The sequence below is a fragment of the Scaptodrosophila lebanonensis genome, unplaced genomic scaffold, assembly GCF_003285725.1.
Source record: "Scaptodrosophila lebanonensis strain 11010-0011.00,11010-0021.00 unplaced genomic scaffold, SlebRS2 tig00000001-arrow-pilon, whole genome shotgun sequence".
Lineage (NCBI taxonomy): Eukaryota > Metazoa > Arthropoda > Insecta > Diptera > Drosophilidae > Scaptodrosophila > Scaptodrosophila lebanonensis.
The window spans coordinates 3,677,102-3,704,817 of NW_022060529.1; the positions used below are offsets into that span (position 1 = coordinate 3,677,102).

The following is a 27,716-nucleotide window of genomic DNA, read 5'->3' on the forward strand; positions in this document are numbered from 1 at the left end:
GGAATTATTTTCAAGTTCAGTCGTTTGGGAGGTTATTGTTGTTTGCCGCGCCACCAATTGCCAATTAACATTTGCTAATTCAAGTATACGTACACAAAAAACACATGTATTTGAGCGCTTTTACTGTTTATCTTTATTTACTGAAAAAATATGCAATTTGAATACATATTTGCCAAAAACGCACATTTAATTACATATTTCTAATTGAAATTACAGAAAAACCAAAACCAAACAGGTTCTGTTTTTCTTTATACATAAACTTAGTACATTGGAATTGTTTTCAAATTGTGGTTCTTCACTAAAAAATGTAAGTTTCCAAATTATTATTTTTTAAGCATATATGAATACTTGGATACATTCGCTAAAGAGTACTAAATTAAATGTTACATTTTTCGTACGTTTTTCTGTTTTTGTTTTTAAACAATTTTGCTTTAAGTTTAGGCTAGAATAATTAAAAATTTGCTTAGTTAATAAGTGACTTGGCATACTAAATATGTATTTAAAAAATATGTATATATATTTGTTGTACGTATGGATAGCTGTATACATACGAGCGATTATCGCACTTCGACCTACGTATTTCGACATTTCTACGATACAAGAGAATCGTCAGCTACTATATAGTTCAAATGGAATAATCACATTAGGATTTGTGTAATTGGGATTAATGGTATTAAGTGGCAAACGTTCACGATTTCCGACTTCTCGTAATTAATACAGAAATACATATCCTGTCCAGACTGTGACATATTTTTAAAAAAAGTTCGTTTCTATTCCCGTTCTCATCTAGTTTACATTATTTCAAAATTTCATTAAATGTAAATCTTAGAGCGGGAAAACTGTAATCGCAGGCTTGTTGCCATTTCCGATGGCGGTGGAACGAAATGCCAGCAATTAATAAATATGTATACTTATTAGAAATTGCATTTCTCGGAATTCAAAACAAGACTGTATCATAAATATTACATTTTTCATGGCCTAAGGAAGTTAAAGTAGATTTTCAGCTAGTTAGTCGCTAGCTGTGAAACGTATTTGTGTGTGTGTGTGTGTATACTATATGTGTGCGTGTGTGTTTGTGTGTAAATTAATAACAAGTACAATGCTGGTTCCACAACCGGAGGATACTCTCAGAGCTTTTGTATGATTTCGAATTTCTTCTTCAGATCCACACTCTCGTTCTTTGGATCGTACTTCTTCTTGGAGGCCAACTTGGCGCGCATTTCGGCGGCGGTGAGCGGCAGATTGAGGCTGCCTGCCCGATTAACGGCCATTGTTGGGCTGCTGGGCGACATGGGCGACGTGGGCGTGTTGCCGTTGGTGCCGTTGGTGCCGTTAGTGCCGTTAGTGCCGTTAGTGGTATAGACATTGCCGTTACTGTTCATCGATGCCTTGGCCGCTGAGGGTGGTGGCGGTGTGTTCATTAAATTGTTGTTGTTGTTGTTGGTTATGGCCACCGGTTTTGTGCCATTTTGGGCTGCCATGGGAGGCGTAGACATGGGCATAGATGCAGCTGGAACAGCTCTGTCCACAACATCCATGTCGCTGACATTCATTGTGCTGCCACTTTGATTGCTGCTCGCGTTCGAGGCACGCTTCGTGCTCACCATGCTGATGCTGCTGATGTTGGCGCTGGCGCCGGGCATCTCCTGTTTGGTGCCCTCGTAGGCTGGTGCTGGAGAGCTGCTGCCATTGCTAACCACTGACGAGGGCGGCGATGCGGATGCTTCAATGGCCTTTCCATCCACATCGATGAGCAGCAGCCGCACCTCACAGGCAATAGCCTTGATGCGTGCCACCACCTGTTTGTGCGTCTCGCTGCCAATGGAGACACCGTTGACCTCCAAAATACGGTCCCCCTCCTTCAGACCTGCTGCCTCAGCTGGTGAATTGGCGTCCACCTTGCCAATAAACTGGCCCGGCTTCACCTTTTCCGAGTGCAGATTAAAGCCGTAGCCATCAAAGTCCGGCCGCTTGACTATGTGACAGACCTTTGTGACGCCGGGCGGCAATGTGGGCGGCGTGGGTGCTTTGGGCGTGGTTGGTGAGTTCGGTGTAGACATGGCGTCTGCATAAAGAAATAATAACAATAAAGAGCGAGAGCTGATTAGTTTCTCTCAGTTTCAATGTGCAGCGATAAGACTTCATTAAAATTACTTTGTTCATTTGTGTCGTCAACATTTGCCGATAAATTTCAAGATCATGTACATATAGTTTATATGTATGTATGTATGTATGTATGTATTTATCAAAATGGGCCAAGTGGAACGGTCTAATTTAGAAGCTCTTCGTCAGACATTCCTCAGCATTTCAGTGACACATACAAAAGGGTCAATAAACGCGATTAATTCGCACATTTTGAAAGAACAATTTTTATGTCAGCTGTATAATCATAAGTATGTACATGTATGTATGTAGTATAGAGAGGAAGTCGCTGCTTATCAAATGCTTAACTAACGTCTACCCATTACTATCAACACTAGGCAACATAAAAACCAAGAGAAGAAAAGGCATTTATCGAATGAAAACGATAGTGGAATTGAACATGATGGTCATATATCTGAAATGAAATTCAAATTCAAGTGCTGATGGAGTTCCGATTAAAAATAAAGCAAATCCTGTAAAAGTGGTGGACACCACTGTTCTTTACCGAAGATAGTGATCATGGCTTAGATTGTACCCCATATCAGCTATTAAGTAAATTAAATATTAAAATAATTTAGCACTTTAATATAGATACCTCCTCCATTTCAAAGAATGTGTGGGATACCAGAATAGGGGTGAACAGAAATAGCTTCCTTCCTAAGGTCCTTCTTGTTGCAATAAAACACTCAACTATTTGGCAATTTGTTTTATATTATAAAACGCAATCTTAAATGGGCCTCTTTTGCAAAATCAGTTTAAAAGAATGGAAGGTAAGGTTGTACACTTTTAAAACTATTTAGTTATCTATAGGAATTCCCATTACTTATTTATTTGTTGTATAGTTTAGGAAATTATTTTTCATTCGGCTTTGCACTTTTTATCAGTGGACTGCTTATCGAGTGCTCTGCACTCTTGCTTTGTCATGGCAATGTTTTTCGCCATACACATAGTAAGTAGTATATTGCCTAATATTTGAGATATTCCCATTCACATTCTCAACCACAGACACTGACCGGAAACGTCACTTTCAAGATCGACACCTTTCTTTAACGCGTGTATGGCATTATGGTATTATGAATTTCTATAGAGCGTGTACGTGTTGTTTACCTTTGTCTATAAATGAAAATATCGTTTCCACGCTCAGAGTCTCAGGCCCCGAAAAGCTCCGTTGAGCGGCGAACAAACATTGCTTTATGGTTATCTAAAGTGTTGTTATTATATTTTGTTGCTATTATTATTTGCTAAATATTGTTTATGACCGTGCCTAAACGTTAAGTTTTGCAGGCAAGTCGCCAATCGCACAGAAATTCCAAACGTATGTGTTCATGGGTCAGAAACAAATTTTTGACACGCTTTTAATGGCTAACAGAGAGTCGCACAAAACATCAAACCCAACGTGATTTTTGCTGAATTTTTAAAGGCTAGCCCACACACATGCACAACAAGTGCTTGAATATCTCTTAAAGACAAGTATGACGCAAAAGTTGTTTCTAAGTGAAGTGACGTGCTGTGGCAGAAGCTATTGCTGTTTATATAAGCAATAGAGGTACTTATATTAGTATTACTTGTATTATCACGGCTTTTCAGAGTATGTCAGCAGGTCAACACAATGGGAACAACTTTGGTAGAAGAAAACGCAATGCAAGGAAAAACTGAATGCCAAATCTTCAGAATGCATTCTTCGAGCTTACAAAGTTAGTTAGTTAAATAAAAATAATGCTTAGTTAGAATACATTGACCAGGGTGTAGCTAAAAAAGGATAATCGTGATAGACAAACCGAGAAGGCCTATAAAAACAGATCAAGAAAATATCACAAGTAACATATGAGTGTTAATGTGCAAATCTGTATTCCTCTATCTCTGTATTTAAATATCTGTATATAGTATAGAGTTGTAGTTGTCTTTGTTGGGAATTCATTGGCTTAATGATTCATCTTGAAGTGCAAAGCAAAAAGTGAAAAACATGTATAAAAGGTTGAGCACGTGAAATAAATGAGCCTGTCATGATTTTGTTTCTATTGAGTAGAGACCCAGCCTCAATACGTAGTATTACACAATGTGTATTATTTGTGGAATATTGTTATTTTTGCGGTTATTTGTCTGTGTGAGAGTGTGTGTGTGCCTGCCAAGATGAGCTCTCATGTAACCTTGACTTTGGGCCAACAATTGTTTGCCAGATTCTATTGTAAGTGATTTTTAATGAATCAAATAGACAATGAGGCACGGCACTGACAAAAAATGAGCACACATCAGGTATCATAAATAATTGCACATATACATTATTATTATTTTTTTATTAGGAAGCGGAACAGGCATTTGATAGAGCGATAAATAACAAAACAAATCAAAATAATAGTAATAATAATGATAGTTGATTGGCGGATATTGAAAGAATAATAAACTTGACATTAAATAAATATGCGTCATAAGTAGTAGTACAAGTAGTGGGTAAAAGTTATATAAGTAAATAGTTTGTGGAATTTTAGTTCAAATTATAAATTTGGCAACCAGCTAATCTTGTACACATTTCATTGTTGCAATAAATATTATAACTAATGTAAAATAATCTTATCTACTATATGTGTATTCCAACTGTATGATCTCATGCAACAGTTTCTATTGTTCACTTAACTCCACATAAGTTATTTGCAGTGAAGTAGAAGCTTCCTCTTTTCTTGATTCTTGTCTAATAATAAGGGACTACTAGACCGCATTATCCTTGCATCCATACAGCCAGGCTAATGGATGCTACAACATGGCGCGGATCCATTTGTCAAGTGGTGGGAGGGGAGGGGTAGGCGCGCATTTTATGACTACCATGTACAATAACTAATTTATTCATCTATTTATGCGACTATTTAAAAATGTTTTCCCTCCAACTTCAAGTGCTTCCTGCCCGCCTGCCCGCCTGCTTCTCATGCTGGCCCCAAAGCAAAACTTTAATTGAATTTGCAATCAAGCATGAAGTACGTACACAAGTTTTATCAGCAACAATGCTTGTTCCCATTGTTGCTGATGCTGCTGCTGCTGCTATTGCTGTTGTTGTTGTTGTTGTTTGTTTGTTTATTTAAGCGGTTTCTCATCATTAAAACAAATTAGCCGTTAGGTTACGTATGCAGAGTCACTGTCACTGTCGCAGTTGAAGCCGCTGTGCTGTTATTTCGAACAGAGAGCCTCAAATCGACAATCGACCAAACGACCAAACGACCGACCGACCGTGTTAAATAAGCTAAAAATTGTTAGAACTTTAGCTTCAATTCATGTCGGTCGGCATTCCTATTATTCGCCATATACTCGTAATCGTATTGTTAGACGAGCTGCAGCTGTAGCCTGGCCTGTTGAATCACAGCCACAACCACAATCACAATCACATTTAAAGTCACAGCTGCTTAAGTCTAAACGTGCCCGACTGCTCTTAAACGGAAATTTTGAGACGCGAAATAGCTGCGGCAGTATTTCCAAGTAAACTAAGTATAATTAAAGTTTCGTGTTTTCTTTTCTTCTTTTTTTTTGCACATGCTGGCAAGGAATTTAATTAGGTTTTAACCCAAATATTAGCACGTTTCGCTATTTGGTCATGCAAATTGAAGGTTGATAAGGCAGCCTGTGTGATTTTCGATTTGCCGCCAGATTTCAAATCTAGCCAAGTCGATGCCACAATGACCATAGGATACCCTCGAAACTAGTTGTTTAGAGGTGTAGCTTAAGTTTGAACTTAATGCATTTTTCATATCATTTAATCAATCTCTTACAGGGTTCTTTCTTTTCAATATCCGTTCAATACAACAATAAATATTTAACAAATACTGAAAACTAGTCAGCTTAGAAGTCTTCTAATGCATATGTTATGACCAATATTTTTAATCGAAATTTACTTAAAAAGTAACACCCTTTCAGTTCATCAATTATCTATGAATTAATACAATTTTTCTTCTGATCCTGCTATATTGAAAACTATATCTCACACAGGAAAGTGGGAAATATTTATTTGTGGAAGGCCTTCATTGCCTGCTTGTACGCAACCAAAAATCTATTTTTTTTATTTTGTTTAACGATATATTTTAAAGTGATATTAATTATATAGAGAATAAGCATACACCCTTTGTGGAAATATGCAAATCAGAGACCCATTGTGCTCCATTGCTTCAGAGTTAAATAAACCAATTTACTATATAGCTGCGGCATAAGTCAGATAAGCACAACAGCGATAAGAACTTTTAAGTAGAACTCACATAATTTCTAGAAAATAAAAGTCTAATAAGCAATTATGAGCGCATGAGCACTTGGAATTCATTCATGGTGGCGACTACTGCGCTATTTGAGTTGAGATTAGATGTAGTAGCAGTTGAATAGCCGTGGGTTCAGCCTTTTCTGTTTATAGAAAATGAGTCATTGGGCAAATGTTGGTGCAGTGACTAACTCTCCATCTCGATTTGTAGATGAATTAAGCATAAGTTAAGAATAAGCAATTGTATTTTGCAATGCAATAGCAATAAATTAATGAAAGTAATTAAATGCTTATTAATTAAATTAAATAACATAAGCTGACACACTTCAAGCTCCATTAAGCCCTTGACATTTTTATGTGATGTATCACAGGCCTTTTCGGAATGGCACTTATTTACAACTTAGTTAATTCTTATTTACACTGCTTTTGCCAGGTGACAAGGCGGAGCCAACTGCTGACGTCATCGCCAGTTTCAAGTGCCTAGCAGTGGTTTCTATAAAAATGCTTAAGAAGTCAAAACTTTCACTGTCGATAGCTGAATATCGTGGGTTTTGTTATGCAATTTATTCAAATCCATTTCAATGCCAGGCAATCACACTTCAAGGTAATTGAACTTCAAGGCACGATATGGAGATACAGAAACGCACTCGTAGATACTTTCGAACGCTTGATAACATTGGTTAATTGAACTTATCTTGAAATTTTAATACACATTTTAATTATAGGTTTTTTTTTTCGTCGTCTGCTGACTTGATAATCGCATTTTCATTTTTAATTTATTGATTTCATTTTTCATCTTTCGAGGACATTGCTTGGCGGCTCGAAAAAATATTGCCTAAGATCTGCAATCTTCGCCTTATCTTATCGTGCCTTGATAGATTTAAGCCAAAGAGAAACATATAGCAGATAGCTGCGTGTGTGTGCGACTTTAAATAAAAAAATGCTGACTTCCCACATACGAGTACATGCATGCACGAAATTATTGTTTTTTTGTTTTAAGCGATGACGCCAATTGCTAATAGAATTGTTGTTTTGAGCGACACTTTTGCGTCGGTGACGCTTGGTTAGCACCTCTAACAACGAGTTTGTTAATTTTTCAGATTCTTAGAAAGTTTATTGAAGCTACAATGGCATCCACACAGCAAGCTAAGCAAATAAAAACTCATTAGCAGCTTTCAAGATGCGCCCCAATGAGGAATAATCGTAACTGAACAATTGACAGAGCGAGTTGAGTTGGTGTAGCTACTATTATTATTGTTGTTTTTGTTGTTGTCGCTGCGGGCATCGTGTCTGAGAATGCTTAGTTACTTAGAGCTGGGAAACTCTGCGAAACTGGTTATGGATTATTGTTTTTGCTTTTTTTCTCGCTTTTTGCTGATATTCAATGACAATTGCAAACAATGCCGCCTTCATGCCCGCCTCTCAGCCAGCCCCCCAGCCAGCCAGCCTGTCTGACAGCTCGGGCCCAGTAAAGTCAACCCAACCACCAACCGCCAACCACCAACCGCCAACCACCAACCGCCAACCACCAGCCACCTGCAGCGCATAATTTGCAAGCCAGTCCGTCACTCTCAGTCTCGAGAAGATGAGGGCCAGCGAACGGGCGAACGAACCTCATGATCGTTAACATTTGGCACGATAATCAAACGGAGCAGAGACAACAACTAGGGGCTATATATTTTATATACTACTTGTATATATTTATTCTTTTGCATGTATTGTGTGCACAATATTTATTAAAAAATCTCTATATGCATACACGTATACAGATACTAAAGATATATATTTGCAAGCCAGTTACTGCATACCTTTTATATATATTTATATACTTGGAGTATAATCATGATTTGTTATTTATTATTAAAATAGTATTCAAAAAAAATTGAAGCTTGTGAAAATCCACACTCAAGAGAACAATGATATATAGTATTGTCTGAATGAGATCATCGCAAAAACTGTATCTACTTGTACTCCATAACCAAGTACATTGATAACAATTGTAATTTGGACTCTAATTAAGACTACGTAAACATTTCCAGCACTTTCTTAGAGATATTGTCAACAATATGCATACGTTATCTGAATGCCTTAATGTGTGCAAATATTTATACACTTGTGTGTAGAAACGAAAGTATATTTAGAAGAAAGGGTAAGATGTTGCCTTGTGTTTAGATTTTTAAAATAGTCTAACGATTTCTCACAAATTTAACGAATATTTTGTTGTACATTTTTCAATTAGCAACGTATATTGTTCAGTATATAGTCCCCCCATCATAAATTAAGCATGTCAAGTAAAACGACTAGCTTTTACAAAATCTAAGTTATAATATGGATAGCTAGTGTAAATCAATCAGAAAAGGCTCAGTTTTGTTGTGGGGGCGCGATTGTCAATCCATCAAGCAGACGTTTAAGACTTTCTTAGATGCAAACACACAAAAGAAGTTGAAACAACATTTTGGTGTACTTGTATATATTGGGATAGAAATGCACGAAAATAAAATTAAACAGAATATTCGCAACCGAGTGCTAAATACAATCCAAACAAACATCTCAACACAAAAAGAGGCATAAAAAGTTTCCAAAATAAGAACATTTTCTCAATTGTACTGCATTTTATGAACATCTCACAAAGTATTCGTGAGATAAGAGTTATTTGATATTTTCTTTAGTTATAATATATGTATATATTTATGAATCCACATCGAAAACTGAATTGATATTGCACCCGGATGTGAATCAAACTATCGTATGTCGAACGAATGTCTATCGAACAATACTATTCAGCCAATAAATGATTAAAAACAGTTATATTACTTATTCTTTGCAATCCTAATTATATAGAGATTTTTGTGTTGTTTTCTTATAATTAAAGCGTTAAGTTCAACATCATTACACTTTCGTTATTTTTTAATCCAGGAGTGCGTAAAACAATTATTTTTTGTAGTCTTTTGAGCTCATTTCAGTATTTTCAATATTCCAGAATGGGTATCTCTACATATTGAGGATTAAGAAGAGTAGGAACAGTATTGAGTGTCGTTCAATTCCAATTGGGAACCATATGTTATTGGGAGCATAGTACGAGCAGGTCGGTAATTCTAATAAGCTGTGTTATTTTCTAAATCTTGAGTATCTCCTATCTAGTATCTAGTATCTCCATGAGAGAAATGATTGATCCAGAGCAATGAACCTGCTCTTCGGTTTTCTTCTCTTCCTCATCTCTACGGCTTCTGCAGAAATCATTGGAAGTTGATAATCTTTAAAGATTATTCCTTCAATTATTTTATTCTCCAGAGCATGGGGTCTAATAAAAGGTGTGGATACAATGAAAAGGCGTGCAACAACAGCAAAAACAACAACACTTTCAATTTATTTAACATCGTGCTGTCGTGTATTTAAGCCACTTTTAGGCAAAAGCAATTAAAATTCGGATTCTGATCGCAATGAAAGTAATGCGCGTGTGCGTATCCATATCTATAGCTACGTGCATGCATGTGAGCAACCTCACAGATACTCTCCCAACAGCCCAAGCTGACGACTACAATGTGATGTTGTTGTGGTTGTTGACAGTGCGTGCGTGTGTGTGTGTGTGCGTGTGTGTGTGTGTTTGTGTGTATGCGCAGCAACTTTTAACACATTCAGCTCAAAAATAAAAAACAACTATTAAAAGTATAAAAATCTCGTCGCTGCTGCTAGCGCTCCCCGCCAACCGCCAACCGCTCCGCCTTCCATCCTCTGGCCTGAGAAGCTGCTAAGGCTTGAGTCGCTCGCATCTGCACGAACACAAAGTACAAGTATCTGTAGCTTTCTGAGTGCGCGAACACGGCCTGGCAGAGCAGGCAGGCAGAGCAGACAGGCAGGCCGGCAGACTGGCTAACAACAAAATTCATTTTCAAGTTGCCTCAAATTTTTGGTGCGTCCAGTTTGCCGCAGATTTTTTTTCCAGCTTGAGAAAATAAAAATTGATTCTAGAACCAGTTTTTGGTAGCTGCCTTCTTGCCTTGTTGTTGTTGTGCAAGCTGCTATTTACTGTTGTTGTTGTAGTTGTTGTAGTTGTCTTCTTGCTTATTTTTGAAATATCTTCGCCTTTGACGTTGTTGTGTGTACTTGTTGCTGCTTTTTTAGGCGTTTTCTTAGCTTGTTTTTTGTTTTTGGGCAACTCGTTCGTGGCTTCCTTTTCAACGCTGAACAGATTGTTGTTGGCTTCTTGAGCTTTTTGTTTCTTGCTGTTTCTTTACTATCGTTACTGCCTGCCTGCATGCCTGTCTGCCATACATTTGTCCGTTCAACAATTTTTGTTGTTACTCCTCGGATGTATACTTATAACGATTTTTCAGCTTTCGTTTTCGTTTTATCGACAAGCTGCAGCGGCAGCGGCAGCGGCAGCTTTTGAAATGGTCCATCTCTCAGATATTTTTTCCTATGCACATAATTACGAAAATATTTCGTATAAATTATACATTTGTTAAGGTTAGGCGGCATTGGAAAGTTATGCGTCGTTCGCTTTGTTGACCAACAAATCAACAAACGAACAAAACAAAAAGTTCATCCAAAGCGAAAAGTAAAAATTTCTAGACAACTTTGATAAATTTGCATGGCATTATGGCATCGTTGTAGTTATTCATTAAAGGCATTTCATCTGAAGTTCCACAATTTCCTATAAGCGTCTTGTACGGCCTGTACACGAAGCCTCAAATGTTTGTTAGATTGTGGAGAATGCGTGTAACCCCCAAAAGTACATATGGTGGACCCTCAAAACTGTTAGTATAGAAATCGTTAAAAAATACTCCTTATTTGGTTTGCATATACTTGTATTGTTAAGAAAAGTTGCGCTGAACGGTATAAAAGGTTCGGAGCGCCGCACATACATAGAATTGATTAAGTAGATAACCTTGACAAGATGAAGTGCTCACATTATAAAAAACCATAATTCAACAGCAGCGCAGTATTTAAAATGTTGGAGCCTGTGTGTAACTCGCTTGCCAAATAAAATACAGAAGTTAACAGTTTTTGCAAAATGAACTATGATAGTAAAAACTATAAACCTTTCTATTGTGTCTGGATTTTTATGCATTCGCGTATATCTCTCTCAGCCAGTGTAATTGTTTAACTTTTCACATGCCACTCAAAATGAAATAGGTATAGTAATTGCGCAGTCGAAAACTAAACAAATGAATGTGCAGTGGAAATGCTGGGAACACAGACTTATTTAACAAAAAATGATGAAGTGATAATATATTATTGCTAAAGAAAACCTCGTTCTCAATTGTGACGCCGTAATAGGATATTTAAATAGGAAAAATAAATAAAATGCTTGGACTGAATGTGCTTTGTTCTAAATCTCTTAACTATATTAAAACGATTTTGAATTCTTTAAAAATGCAGTGAGGCCCGCTTAAGTGTCTGTGGAATTGCACAGGCTGACCGTGATCGGTCCGAGCTTTTTAAATGCCTTTCCAAAGACTATTGTTAAAAGATTCTTCTTCTTTTATTTATTTTTGGAATTGTAAAATAAATTAGTAAATACTCGTATGATAAGAAAGTGTGATAAAACTTTATGAAGCAAGTATTCGAATCAGAGAAAATGTGTCATTGTTGTAAAAAACTCGTAGTTAAAAGCTATCGAGAACTACAAGTGCCTAATTTTTAGGCAGAGATAGCGAATCACTTAACTCTAAAGCTGACTTCTAAATAAGTTGTTCAAAGTGTGTAAAAATATTGAAACGTGTATTTTAAGTTCGGAAATACCCAAAAATATCTTGAATGGTATTTGCATAGATTAAATGTTGGTGACAAGCTCAGAACTTTATGTTGCTGGAACTCCGTCCGAGTTACAAGCGCTAAAAATTAACACATCTAACACATCAATGTACTAACAAAACCCAAAAGAGTTAAAAGCAGAAACCACAAGAGAAAGATGGTGGGGGGTTACCAGCTACACGCGACAAAAATGCACAACAAGAAATCAGGTGAAGTAAACCGGTGAACTAATAATAAAAATAAAAGTTTATACGCGACTTACAACGAAACCAGCTTTGGGAGCATAACTGAAATACCAGACTCACATGAACGTGGGCCGAGGGGCTATTGACTGCTTGCCAAGCGGCGCTTAACCGCCGAGTGCCCCACGACGACACGCCTGCGCCATGAATAAAGCAAACCAACAATAAAAAAAAAGAAACCCCGAGCGACTAAGCAACATTTTAAAAAGCGAATTATGAATAGCGTGAAGTACGCAAACGATCAAAATAGAAATAAAATTCGCATGCAATTCGTACTAAAAAAAAATGTAAGAAAACAATGCTGTCCTCGACTTAGCGAGCCGTTGACATACCCTTCCAACCTTTGCGTGCATTTCCAGTTTCACTTTTAAGCAAATAAAATAGATTAAAATTTGTTTGGTAACTTGAAGAAATAAAAAAATTTGAATCATTAGCAATAAAAAGTAGTGCTCGTAGAAGGAACGTTTTAAATCAAGTGGCTGTTCTGCAATTAAATTGCATACTTCACTGTTAATATGACTAGAGACAGATGAATAGATCGCCCCTTTGGCTATTATCTTTTTTGCTATGCCTCTTTTTGTGTAGGGTATGCACAATGCTAGCTAAAAATGGCCTTATGCAAGACCTGAGAGTTGCACGCAGCCAAGTCGCGTACGCGGACGTCAGCCAGAGCTAGGGACAGAGCGGAGACGGGGCTGCGCGAACCGGGCTACGACGGTAATACAACACTAGACACCAGAGCTGCGGTGCAAAAGGAGCCGCAGAGAAAATAAAATAAAAACAATTATTATGTAAGTTGTTGCTATAAAGAGCGCGACTGTCGTTAACAGCGCACATCGTGATTTTTTTCATTTTTTGCGCTTTTAAAACAATTTAAACATTTTATTACATATTTAGTTTGTCTGATTTTGCTTCAAGATTGCGTGTGTCTTTTCAGTTATGGATACTAGTAAATTGTTATGGCAAATGCATTTGGGTACGTTTTATGAGCGTTTTATTGATTGTTTTGTATTATTCAATAAACAAAATTGTTTTATTTTTTGCAAACTAATAGAATTTAGTCCATGGTTGTGAAAATAAATTAGCAGAGGCATTGGACAGCACCGCCCGCCAAACTGTTCAGGACTCTAAAACTGTGACAACTGAAATTGCGATGTCAAGGCTACGCACGCGCAGTTTGACATTTTTTTTTTTTTTTTTTTGTTACACTTCAACCGTAATTTCAATGCGTTCGCTTTGCATTTAGCCGACTTACCGCTAATATAACCAAATGTTGTCTAGTAGTTGAGGCTGCTGTTGGCAAATTGTTGTTGTCCCCACTCTTTTGTATGCAATACTCTGCTCCTCCTTGTCAAAAAACTGCACGCGCGCGGCGTTAAGGCAAAAATTGCACAATAACAAATAACAACCTGACGTTGTTGTTATTGTTCTTCTTTTTGTTTTCGCTGCTTCTGCTGCTGCTGCTGCTGTTGGCGACGTCGTTGTCGTCGAGTTGTGTTAATAAATACACACAAAAATTTAAGCCTTACTTATTTTTAATGAACCTTTTCGCGAGCCAATGTGGATGTGTGTATGTATAAGCATGTGTGTGCGTGTGTATTTTGCATAAGTCGAAATCAATCAAAAACAGCAACAACAATAACACTCTGGTAGTATGTGGTAGTAGTAAATTAACTTGCGAGCGTAGTGAGCGTGGCACTTTTCGATTATCGCGAGAGGGGGAGTTTGTGTGTGTGTATGTATGTGTTGGAGCGCCCGTAACAATTCTTCGTCCGTTTTATCGTTAAAAATTCACGCGCTATCGGCGTTTTAACGTTTTCGCGGGTAAATTGTAACTGATTGTGAACCAACGGCGCAACTTTAAAAAAGCCAACAGGTGAGCGCACTCGGCAATTCAAACTTGAAATGAGCATGAGTGCGCGCCATATGAGAGCCAAGAGGGAGAGGGTGAGAGATAAGAGTCAAGCATTGTGAACAAATCCGTTGTCGACTTTTAGGCTGAACTCTTTGAGAATCATACGCATTTAACACTGTAGAAAAACGAATTTCCTTCCTTCTGGGCGTTACAGAAATTCGAACAATATTATACCCTTTAAACTTTGAATTAAAATGCAGTTGTGGTCTCTTCTTAATATTTGAAAGGGAACTTTAGACGATGAAAATGGTTGAACTCTTAGGATCATACTCATTTAACACTGTAGAGAAACGAATTTCCTTCCCTTTAAACGTTGATTTAAAATGCAGTTAACTGTTGTTGCCTCTTCTTTATATTTATATTAGACAATGGAAATGGGAAATTTTAGTGGTTGCATTTCGAATGGGGTTGGGCTTTGTATGGACTACGCAATTGTAAAATTCCTTCCTTTCTCCTATTCTTTCTTAATTACGGCATCATGTACCAATGACCATTTAAAAAGCATATTATTTAAACTGATAGCTACTCAGACTCCCTTTAACTTGCAGACCCTGACGCATCCAGACGTTTTCGCCTCTTTCCCACCATGTGTGGGCTGACAACTCCCCTGCCTTGTTCCATTGTCGGCTTATCAGCAATAGCCACTGTTGTTTCCAAGCGAGTGCACCTGTATGGAAATCAATTTGTGTGCTCACTTCCAAGGGATTTGGTATGGCAAGGCATATGGAGACAATATTTTTTTCCATCGAATACAGAACTGTTGGCGATTCTTGGAACAATGCAATGAATATTTCGAAATGAGATACAGCCGTAATACTCGTAATGTTGCGGTGTACAAGGATACAGGCGACAAGTAAACAATCCTTTTATTTCCATCTTTACAAAGGCTTCTTGTATTCACATATAATAATAACAAAAAAGGCAAGATGCATATTCATTCAAAAATATCCAACTTATTTAATGCCCTAAGATACTCATATTACTTTCGAAAGATGAGTTCGATGTGAGACGAAATGAGGGAACTACTTTATTTTAATTGGACTTGAAAATGTTTAGGGATAGAATATGACAAGCCCGACTATTCAATTTGAAAAATTAAAAACCTTTTCTGCAATGCGGCAGTAAATTAAAAATAAAAATTCTCACTTTTTGCCATCAACTGTACTTTTGGGTACATGGACCGTTCCGGGTTGACAGTTCACTTTTTGAATGGTGGCGAACGATGCGGGTGTTTGGGGCTCAGAGAATTTATTTAATTTCCGCATTGCCGATGATGCCATGTGATGCCAAAAAGGTAAACTGGCTACAGCCCGCACATGCATGGGTATAGAAATTTGTGCAATTATAGAGCGCTAGAATAGCCAGCATGCTAATTTAGACATGCGTTGATAACGATCAAATGAAATAGTCAAAGTTCCTCGCCGAGTGTTCTTGGCGCTTCGCTTCAACTTTAGTTGCGTGGCTGCCTCTTATCGCTTTAATTAGTTTTGAAAAAGTTGGCCAACAAGCAGACAAACAAACAAACAGACCAACAACCAGCTGAAAAGCAACCACCCAAGCAAATAGCGACAAAATTGGCTGGCATATTTGGCCAACTGAACGCGTAATGAAATTTTGCAAAAATGTTTCTGCCACAATTTGGTGCATGACACATATGTGTGTGTGTATATATACATACTTGTAAGTACAAATGTATATATATAAATAGATTATTTAGATACTATAGGTACATTAATGTGTGTGCAGTGTCTACAGTTTCATTAGTTCCAGCTACCTTGGGCAGCACAAAGTGGAATTGAAGCAATGGTATTTGCATTAGTCAACGACTTATTTTGCACTTTTTACATTTAATTAAACTTAAACTCAGTTTGCGCCACAAACTGGGGCAGCTGGCCCTCACAGCTACCTACCTTTGTTTATCTCATATACAGAACTCTAGCCGAGCTGGCTGTGAGAATTTCTTTGTTTTTGCCCTTCCTTTGCATGCATATTTATAGGAAATAGCGCAAATCTCTCGCAAATTTAATGCAACTCCAAATGGCGTATACGCGAGTGCAGGGCGATGGCTGAGGAACGAGGAACGAGAGTCCGGTCCAGTGGCTGAGCGCGGAAGATTGAGATTAAGCGAAATAAGCCAAATACCTTTTCGTGAAATTTATATGCACAAATGCAACTGTGCGGCATCTTGAGATTTGGCCGGCAGACGGCTGATAAAAGTTCTGCAACTGCAATAAAATTAATGCAAAACTAAATTTAATCCTTTTCCCATTTGCCTTAAACAGTGAATTGAAGCGCTTGTGAGGGAGTTTGCAAAAAGCTAGCTCTATAATAAATTTATTAAATTTAGCGGAACCGTGGAAATTCACAGATGGCCTCAATATTTGTCTTTTGGCATAAAATACTTTAAAAATTAATATAAAAAAAAATGCAATCAAGAACGTACGTCTCTCTCCCCGACGGGGAATTGAACCCCGGTCTCCCGCGTGACAGGCGGGGATACTAACCACTATACTATCGAGGACGTTGTGTGCGGATTACTTAACCATGCATTTAACTCTTATGGTAAGTGAATCTAATAAACTAATAATCATTCAGACAAAATACATACATGTGTATGCACATATGTACTTATATGTATGTATGTACATATTTTCTATTGTTCATATTTTCAATTTCAATTAACTTACATTGAAATAGTTTAAAGATAAAGATAACATTTAACGATTGGCCACCACTCGATCGTTGTTCCTTTGAAGTGGTAGCATAATTGTATGTACATATGTACATACATATGTATGTATGTATATAAGTTTCCTTAGGTTGCAAGTAAGTAGGCTCAAGTATGTTTAAGTTGGTAGGTTGAACAGGAATGGAACTAACGGAATGAACTTGATTTTAAAAACCGTGCAAAAATCGTTCAATGATTTGAGTAAACTGACAGGGTCACAGAGGCAACTAACGAACGAAGTTAATTTTCAATTTAATGGTGCGCCAGCGTTGTGTGAAACAAAAAAGTTTAAATAAAACGCGCCGTACACTCAAAGAAAAAAAGAGACAGAGAGAGGGCGACTCTCACACTAGCACACATGCGTAATTAACGCCCGTATGCTCGTCACGGTTCTTTACGTCACTCTCCCAACAGACGCTTCTGCCGCATCGCTCCATCTCGCTTACACACCTATAGTAGCATTTCACAATGTATTTATACACCACAGCCTTGGAAACGATCATGCGGGCGTACGAATAAAATAATGAAACAGCTACAAAAAGCAAAGCCTCTTCTATTTTCTGTTCGCCTGATAGTAACATGGATCACTTTATCGATTTTACGAATGAAGAAGACAAAATGCGATCGATTGTGATCTCAGATGGAGGTGGTGAACGGATTTATGTTTTGATAGTGAATAAGAAAAGCAAACAAAAAATGAAAACATTGAGCAAAAACAACATCGAACGAAGTAATACAGTGTGGCTGTTAAAAAATAACAGATCCATAACAAACGAAGTGGGAAACGGGCCGCTCAAACGTTATAATTTAAAGAGTTTCAAAAATAGCTGTAAAACTATATTTAAAATACCGCAGAAAAAAAAAATTTGTCTTGGAGATGCCGGGGATTGAACCCGGGGCCTCTCACATGCAAAGCGAGCGCTCTACCACTGAGCTACATCCCCATATGCCAATCGCGCAGCCAAAACCAAATAAGTTCATCGCTTCATTGCTAGCTAAAATTTGCAATACGAGTTAACTGTTTGATGTTCAATAACATTTGTTAATGTAAAACATACAGACATACACATGTGTACTAACTTATCGTGTTTGACATTAGGTACGGAAAAAAATGCTATTGCTATACGCATTTAATATGAATAATTAATAAAATTGTTTTATTATCTGATCCACTAATAGTGCAAATTAAATTACAACAATTAACACTTGTTTAAAGTTTGGTGTCAAATTTAATTCGTTGGCTACTTACACTTTGTTTTAATATAATAATATAGGAAATATGTATATAATGAAATGTGTTTCGTGAGTGCAAGTATCTGCCTTTGAAGAATTCATATAACCATGTTTGCCATATGTCCGAAGATGACCTCATGGGGATGTAGCTCAGTGGTAGAGCGCTCGCTTTGCATGTGAGAGGCCCCGGGTTCAATCCCCGGCATCTCCAGAAGTATATATTTTTATTTCATTTAAAGTACTACAGGCCAAATAAAATATGTATGTTGTATTATTTTGGTAGTAGTACTGTATAACAGCATACGTCATGGGTCATGTGGGTGGTTTATCGATGTCAAGACACCGCTGACTTCATCTACAGACACTTGGAGTTCAAGTCGTTGTTCAAGCCAACTTGATTTATGCGCAACGAGGCGGCAATAATGAATTATTTATGCCGATTTACGGCTGGCATCAGGTCTGCATGTCAATTGGCAAAAACACACACTATTGTTGCCATTGCCAGCCGTGAAGGCGTCGAGGCGGAGGCAGAGACGGAGAAGGGAGACGGAGACGGCGTTGGTGATATGGGGGCCAGGGGCAAGTCAAGCCTGACGTTGTTGCAGCGCCGACGACGACTTCATATAGTTGACAGCGCCTCTGGCTCCCTGGCTCTGGTTCGTTAGTTGGTTGGGTTGGTTGGTTGGTTTGACTTCTGACGGGCACAAAAACCATTTAAGCCACAATGCAGTCAAGTGGTTAAAATGTGTTAGGCGGCAATGCATCCATTCGAGCTGTGCACAGGAAATTTCAGGCAAGCGTCTGAGCCCCACTCGGAGTCGGGGTCCGACTGGGAGGGTGGGACTTTTCCAATGCATGTGTGTGTATGTGTGTTTGTGTGGGTTTCGGCCTCGGGTTTTTGTTCTGTTGTGCTTTCAGTTTTTGAAAGGAAGGAAATTGCCTGTTCTCACTTTCGCAACATTTGCGTAGTTTAAATTAAAATTAAATCTTGCATGAGCCGCATTGCCAAAACCCTCCGAGCGCCCCACCATCCTTTTCATTCTTTGGCCGAGTCCGGTGCAGCAGGAGGCGTCCTAGAAAACATTCGAGTTGGCAGGCCAAATATTGGTTAGCCAGGCAATTGATTTTAGAGTGGGTGGTTGTTGGATTGCTGTCTGAAATCAAGGGCTGGCATTTATTCGAATGTGTCTGACAACAAAAATACCAAATCTTGCTTGCTTTTGATTTCTTTAAGTCATAAATTCAACTCAACTGCACAGAGAGAAAAATCGCGCCTTATGGCCTGCTCTGCACTTTCCTGATACCAAAAACTTAAAAACGTACGTTTACTTCGAAAATTGCTATAAAGCTTTATATCTGGACTTTACATAAGCTATTTTATTTATTAGTTTGGGGCTACCTACGGAAAGGAATCATTTTAACAAGGGGTTGAGGTATCCAATTTAAGAACAATATTTCGTAGAAATACTATATAATAGTATATATAATTTTTCTGAGTGTAATTAAAACTTCAGCCCAACAGACAAATTTCGAGTTCAAGTTTTTGTCGGCAGTAACGAAGTGACTTGATGTTTTTTCTGCATTGCGGAATGAGTACAGCAGTAGATTACAAAATTGTGTGTTGTTTTGGAGAAAGTCTTTTATTTTGACAGCTGTCTAATACATTTAGAATTTAGCTTAAGCTACCTGTATCTGCAACTGTGAAGACATAGAACTCTCACCAACTTAGAAGTAATTCGAGTAAATGTAACACTTACTTAAATTAAAAAATGACTCCAAAAATTAATTTGGCTTAGTTTTTCAGCTGCAGCTTCCACCCCAATGTGTTTTTATGTTTCATGTTCCATGTTTATTGTTACTTTGTAAAATAAATCATATAACGAAACGTTGACGTTTTTTAAATATTTTAATAATGAAGACTTAAACAAACGTTGGAGATCTTTTAACTTTTTCGGCTGAGATAATAAATTGCTCCTTCTAATAGCCAGAACATAAGCTTTTCTGAAAGTCATAGAAAGGCCTTTTTTTTGAAAATTAATAATAATTGTTGTTGTTGTAATTTTGTGGAAAGTATGTGTGAAGTATGTATAAACGACGAATGAATGTAATAGGGAGAAGCGTGTCAGTCTGTATATATATATATATATATATATATATATATATATATATATATATATATATATATATATATATATATATATATATATATGATCGGCATGAAGGTTACTTAAAGTAAACAAAGCTATCCGAATGAACATCAATAACTTTTGAACCATAACAGTTAGTATATGGACTTGTCTTATCCATACGCCGAGCAAGTTAATTAGAAACCACATTCTTGATTAGATACCTCAATATTTTAGCTAAATGTAAAAGTCGATTTATCAAACGAAATCAATATATTATATAGCTGCCATAGGAGCTATTGGTGCAGCAATGTTCTTTTAGTTAAAAGACTTAGGTTGAGATAAAAGCAGGTAGAAGGTAGCACTCTACTCGTTTCTATATAGTAATTTGATGTAGTATATTGAACAACATTTGCACTCAATGTAATTAAAACTGGTTCTTTGAACGCATTTTTTCCAGTGTACACTCTAAAACTTTGACTTAAATGCAATTGACACACATCAAATTAGATTTCATTTAAATGCTGCCCATCAATTACTGACCGAAAATCAGAAAATGTCACACCTGACACCGAATGCCAGACACACGCACTACACACACATGCACACACACACACTAAGAATTGCATAAATATAATTATGCAAGTAGTGCCAGGCGCCCGCATAAATATGCATTGATATTTTATATTGAAATTAATTACCAAACCATCTTCGCCATCTGTTTGTGAATGTTTGTGTGTATGTGTGTGTGTGTGTGCGTGTGTGTGCGTGTGTGTGTGTGCAATAAATATTTTATAACATTGCTGCTAAAGTGCCAAATTCATGCAAGCAGCCACAACCGAGCCGCCCCAATGACTCTGAGGCATAATTTAAATAAAAGAAAATGGAAATCGAAATTGTCACAGAAAATTTATGTAATTGCATGAGCACCACAAGGCCTATGTAGAGAGAATTGTTTATGGCCATGGCTGGCAAAATGAATGCCTGTGTGTGTGTGTGTGTGTGTGTGTGTGTGTGTGTGTGTGTGTGTGTGTGTGCAAGAGTGGCCCGTCTGCTAAATAATTGAAGCAACAAACTAAACAAATGACATAACCTCAATTCTGTGACAGGCGTGTCATGTGCTGGTGTGTGTGGACATTTACATGTGTGTGTGTGTGTGTGAGTGTGTGTGTTAAAGGTGCGCTGCCTCAATGGGGTGACTGGTTGGTTGGCTTCTCCGACTGCATCTGACGTTAAATCGTTGTGGATAATTTAGAGTTGAATTGACTGTAACTTTGGCTTTGGATTTGGCGTTGGCATCGGCTTCGGCTCGAAGAGAATGTGATTGTCAATTAGGTTTAAAACAATTTAGAGCATTGTCACCGACAAAACCAAAAACCAAAACAAACCAGACCACATTTTTAATGAGGGTTTTCAATTCATCTATTCAACAATTCAGCAAAATTATGCACTTTGAAATGCCGCCATGCGGTGCAGAAAATGTACAACAGACCCAACTGTATTAGAGTATTATGCTACTACAAAGACAATGCGGATGATGAAGACCATGAAGACCTTCAGTTCAGAGCAGTGGAGGGCACGACACTTAAAATGTGGGAGCATTACAAAAACATCGACAACAAAGAAAACATCATTAGAGCCATAAGTCAATCCTGCTGCAATTCTCTCGACACTGCATATCCAAGGTTCATATCTTCAGTTTTACGAATTTGGGGCAAATACTGAAAGCTGACAGATTAATAAAAAAAAGTGAATACATACTTAATAACGTGTTTTATATGAAGCCTTTAATAGGATGGCAAAATATTGATTTGTCTGTCACATTTTCTGTACATGAGATTCGAAGCGTAATTATACCGGGTATTCGAAATTTAAAATCTAAGACGGCATTACGAAATGACATGCAATTTCTAAAATACTTCTTCAAAAATACGATCCAATTCGTCGCAAGAGTTGTTTGATGGTCCCTCCGTTACAATTTAATTCTTTTTTTTTAGAAAAAGAGTGTCGCTAGCAACATAGAAAAAAATAAATAAAATTGCACTTATCCTACTTATAACAACTTAACTACTTATATTGTTAAATGGGTTGCTTAAGCATTTAAGTGACATAAGACTTTGAGATTTGTATTTCGGAGTTTCATTCTTACAGACTTTAGCAGTCTACGATTTGTGGGGCAAGTATTACGTGGGCTGGATTTCGCGGACAATTGCTTATTGCCAGCTATTTATATATGCTTATGTTCTGAAATAGATTCTCTTTTATTACTTCACCTTCACGTAATGCTCTCAATTGTTCTTGCTCTGTGCACCCGACCTACAGCAAACATTAAATTTGCATAAGGCTTATCGTGTGGCCACTCCATTGTCTCATTACTCAACCGCAAATGCGAACAATGGCTGGCTAGATAAGAAATTAGGCATTCAAAGGCTTACCTCGGCCATTGCTGCTTACTCATCCATCGCAGGTGCAGTTGTCTTTTAGGTGGTCCCTCTGCAGTATTGGATGTAACATGCCGTCATGAATGTGACAAAGTCTAATGCCGCCTAAAGACCAACTTAATCACATTAAATGGACATTTGAAATTCTCTTTTCGCATCGATACGCACATACCCTGAATATTTCTAATAGGCAAGTGAAAAATCATAATGTGTGTGTATCTGTGTGTAGGAGATGTGTTTGTAAATAAGTTAACATTAAGCCTTGGCAAGCAAATGGGCGCGTGTGTGTTTAAAATTAATAATGCAGTTGGTATCGTTGCCATTTTGCATTCAAATTCAATTGCGTATGCGTGCAAATTGAATTCCCTGAACCCCAACAGCATAAAGTATATTATTTTGGCCACATTCCCCTACACAAGCACACTTACAGAGGGAGAGTGGATGTGGGAGTGGGAGGGAAAAAAGGAAAGCATTAGCATTATCCTGCCTGTCTGCTGACAAAATTTGTAAATGTGTGGGCAATATTTGCGTGGTTGGTCGCTCATTTGCGTTGACAATTGTAAGTGTCAAAAAGAAGAAAGAGTGCAAGGACGACACACACAAACTTGTATCCATGCAATCACGTTTCAATTAACACACACACTGCTGGTCCGCTGCAGCAGTTGCTACTGTTCGTAGTGTCACCAGTCCACCTCCTCCTCCACCTCCACCTAAGCCCCGCCTGCAATATTCATATGTAAAACACGCACGCAATGGTCACTCATTCAGTTGGTTTAATGGGCTGGGCTGTGCTGGGCTGCAGCGGCTGCGGGCTGGGCTGGGCTGGAAGCTCTCGTTGCCCCTGCAAACTGGACATCATAATTCCGGCCACAATTCCCAAACACCGCAAAAACAACAGCAGGGCGCAAGTCAAAATGTCTGGCTATGCGCATTGGCCACCATGGAAACTTTAAGCTGGAGTGGGTGTGGATGTGGATGTGGATGTGGGTCGCACTCCATGTTGCAGTCATCCAACTGTACCGCATGTGTCGTCGTTGCTGTCGTCGTTACCATCGCCATCGCCATCACCATCGCCAACACTAACAGCATCACGATAGCCAGCGCCACACTTGCAGTTAGTTCAGTTCTATGGAGCGCACGAACTAATTACGTTAATATGCGACAACGTTTTCATAGGCGAAAAATGTTTACTACACTGCCGGCCAAAGAAACGAAGTTGTGCGGGAGTTCCGGATTGTGGTCAGACCAGGATGCTGTAATTGCATGACTGCAAGAGAATAATTTTAATTTTCGAGGGAGGAGAGAAAACTTGAAATGCGATTGACTAAGAGCATAAAGAACAGCGGACTAGAAAAAGAATGCACATTTCCTAAAACTAAAATATAATTAGGGTTATTAGACTAAGTTTATATGTTGAAGGTTAGGTTTAGAAAAGCTAGTAACACAGTAACATTTCAAGGCTTCTGTTTACGCACCTTCCTTGTAGAATGATAACTTCGTTAAAGGAATGTTCAGAAAACAGATTAACAATCTTCACTTTGTTACCTTTAAGACCATCTCTGATTATATTTCGCCATTGCGGTTAATATATTTTTCATTTTCTTATTTTACCCAACTACACTTTTTCTATTTTTTGAAGTTTTTTGGATCTTCAACCATTTTGAAGTACAGAGACGTTACATGTGATGTTTAAGGGTCAAGCTCAAAATTTGGGATACGGCTTTTTGACGTTCTTAATAAAAGAGTATACAAACGGGAAATCAATTTAATTCGCACAAAATTACAAATTTAAAAGGGCAGTTTGGAAATCTTGGAACACATAATGGAATATAGCTGCTTAGCTGCTTCTGTGCTGGTTCTAAGTAACTTCAGCTGACTGTACCGTAAGTATGGCTCATACATATTCATGTATCCAAATCCTAACAAACGCATGTTCGTATACCCGTACCCCTCCCGTCTACACCCACCCCCGAAGACAGAAAGCACGTGAAACTGCAACTGTTTCAGCACTTGGCTATTATGAAGGCCAACAAACAAACACACACACACACACGCACACAGGTAACACAGGGTGGACGTGTTGAATGTTGGTTATCATATCACGTGTATGTAGAACAGTCTAAACGCAGCTGCATTACCCTAGCCCGTAAACAGAGTGCTCAGATCCAAGCGCAATTGCATTCATAAATAAGACATTCAACGAGGGGCAGCAACGGCAACGGCAATGACAACAACAACTGCATTTAGCCAGGGACAACAACAAGCTGTGCACATCACGTCACCAGCACCATCATATCCCTGTCACTCTCACTCTCCATCTCTCCATCTCTCTTTCTCTTTCTTGCTCTACCGAAAACCGACACATTCGATCATTCAGCCACGTACACGCACAAAGCCCTCGGGCAGGTGGTCCACCTGTTCTGAGGGTTCGGTTAGTTGGTCGCTTGGTCGGTTGGGCGTTTGGTCAGTAGGCAGCAGGTACTTGGTAGCAGGTAGCATCTGGGAGCAATACAGCAGCTACTGTACGTCATTCAGCTGCTGACAGTGGCCGCTGTCATTCATTCATTCATTCATTCATTCATTCATTCATTAATGCATTTCCCTGATTTTCACTCATTTAACTCTATAGATTTTTCATTTGGCCCATTACATGAAAGCTTGGGGCCAACTGGCCGTGGTCTGTGTGGTATTTTCTTCTTCCCTCTGCCCTCTGCGCTCTGCCAAAGCAAGGCTGCCTGTAGGTATGCCTCATTTACTTTGTTAGCAGCATCCATTAGTTTGGACGCACATTGGCACTAGCACTGGCACTGGCACTGGCCAAGCCATTGCTTTGTGCTGGCAGAGTCCTGTCCAGTTGGTGCAGGTAACGTGCGTGTTTGAAGAGTCTGTGGTGGGAACTGTCAGTTAGAATGGACAGAGTGACTCTGATTGGATTTGATTTGTGGAATTTCTGCAGCACCAGAGCAACTGTTGTTCATGCAGGCACAAAAACCAACGAGGTATTCAAGATAAATTAAGATATACATGTATCCTTTTTCCGAATGTAGTGTCGCCAGCCATTTTGTCCAACTTTCTCCTCGTTTCATATTCAAAGTCTGATTTGACTTCCGACTGTAAAGAAAATTACAAATTCTATATCATGGATACCTTACTGTATTTCCTAAGGGTTTTTTTAGAAAGACTTTAAAACTATCCAAGCTCCACCAGAGCTACTTTGGCGTTTATAAATCTTATTCTTTTGTAATTGTTATTTAGGTATTTATATAAACATTGAAAATAGAAATGATTAAAAACATTAAATTGTAGTCGCTAGAAGTCTTCTTCCGAAAGTAGTCTGATACTCATCTCATCTCGGCTAAGTAGCATACTAAGCCTTGGTAAACTTACAGTCAATTGAATTCAACTCTGAAATACGATAGTTATATCAGTGTCAATAAAGAGAGAGCTACTAAGCCATGATGCTTTTTATTTGTTGTTCAGCACCTTACGTAACTAAAATATTTTAACATTTCAAATATAAATATGTACTGGTTTTCTGCTACACATACAAGTATTATTGATATTTGGTGAAGTCCCTCTTGGGATACCAATCGAATAAGAATTGATTGCCGTACATATTTTGCAATGTTAATTTAGAGAAGTGCGTGAAAGTAATTCTTCTGGTTCAATCAAGCTACAACGTATGCATGCCTCTGCATTTTCACTGAACTTAATTTAACTGAAATGGCCCCGGAATGAAAAACTCATTGGGACACCATCTCCACCATCTCCTCGAGTACCACCCACTGTGAAGCGCCCCTTCGCCCCCATTCACCGCAAAACTTTTTCCGCAGATACCTCAAGTGACTTTTCCACTTGTTTTTTTATTTTTTGCTCACGCACAAGCTCACAGCTACGAGTATGGGCGACACTTCGTCTTCAGCTACGCTTTATCTACGACTCGATTTTCCAAGCGTTTAAGCAACAATAACAAAAACGAGCGGGCGAGTAAACAAAAGTCTGACCGTCGCTACGGTACACACAAAGTGACGCTTGGGGGCAAAAGCGACAGCAACTGCGACAACGACAACAAGAACTAAGGACACCAAGGACTCTGCAGTCGACGTCGCTGCTTGACTGCTCGGCGGCTGCTCAAAAGTCAAAAGGCTACGGCAGCGTCTAACTGACTTTGGCTTTCAGGTATAATTAATCTTGTTTAGTCATTGCTGTTGTTGTTGCTTTTGTTGATGTTGCTGTTGTTGTCATTGTTGTTCTATTGCCTGTTCCACTCTATTCCGTTCCCTTTGAGCGTAGGTGCTACAGTTGTTGGCCAGCCAGATGTCTGTCAGCTCTTGCTCTCGCTCTCGCCCCGGGCTCCCGTTTTGGAACTACAAAATAGCCCAGTACAGTCCCACTTCCAGTTCCACCTCATTCGAGCCAAGTCCGAGATGGAGAAGCCCTAAAGTATCGTAATGTATTTAGAACGAGTTTAATTTTCCCGGCAACACATTTTTCTTCAGACCCCCTATCCACTCGAAATGCACCCTCGGCTTGGTCAGCCCTGCTGGCTCTAGGCCCTGGTCAGGTTAACTATTAATTTTCGGCTCTGAGCAAGATTAACGAGTGCATGATTGCTTCAAATTGTCTAGCTTGGCAAAAAAAGAGCTGAGCGCCAACTTTCCTATGCTAGCCTTATAGTTAATAGTAAAATTCATAGCATACTTTGGGGCGTCTCCGAGCGAAATTTATTTTGCTGTTGATCTGGCTCTGGCTCGGGCTCGGTGCAATTTTGTCACCAATTTTAGTTGATTTTTATTTGTTGTTGTGCTTGGCCGAAACGCTTCATAGACTTTTTACGCAAGGCGGGTGACCTTTTTTCGTTTTCTTAATTTCGTGGCAAGAAGGTGGATGGATTTTGGAGTGCC

The 27,716-nt window shown here is 38.5% G+C and overlaps 1 protein-coding gene and 3 non-coding genes across 4 annotated transcripts; 1 reads left to right on the forward strand and 3 right to left on the reverse strand.

The window, feature by feature from the left end:
• Positions 1-109: 109 nt before the first annotated feature.
• LOC115625447 (Na(+)/H(+) exchange regulatory cofactor NHE-RF1) lies at positions 110-14,179 on the reverse strand. Its single transcript, XM_030520498.1, has 2 exons — positions 13,625-14,179; positions 110-2,065 (listed from the first exon to the last, which is right to left on the reverse strand). The coding sequence occupies exon 2, from the start codon at positions 2,058-2,060 to the stop codon at positions 1,128-1,130; it is 933 nt and encodes a 310-aa protein (XP_030376358.1). The 5' UTR covers positions 2,061-2,065; positions 13,625-14,179; the 3' UTR covers positions 110-1,127.
• Positions 14,180-16,733: 2,554 nt separating this feature from the next.
• Positions 16,734-16,805, reverse strand: Trnad-guc. Its single transcript has one exon. It is a non-coding gene; the product is annotated as a tRNA-Asp (tRNA).
• A 1,079-nt stretch (positions 16,806-17,884) lies between these two features.
• On the reverse strand, positions 17,885-17,956 carry Trnaa-ugc. Its single transcript has one exon. It is a non-coding gene; the product is annotated as a tRNA-Ala (tRNA).
• A 428-nt stretch (positions 17,957-18,384) lies between these two features.
• On the forward strand, positions 18,385-18,456 carry Trnaa-ugc. The gene has a single exon. It is a non-coding gene; the product is annotated as a tRNA-Ala (tRNA).
• Positions 18,457-27,716: the final 9,260 nt, after the last annotated feature.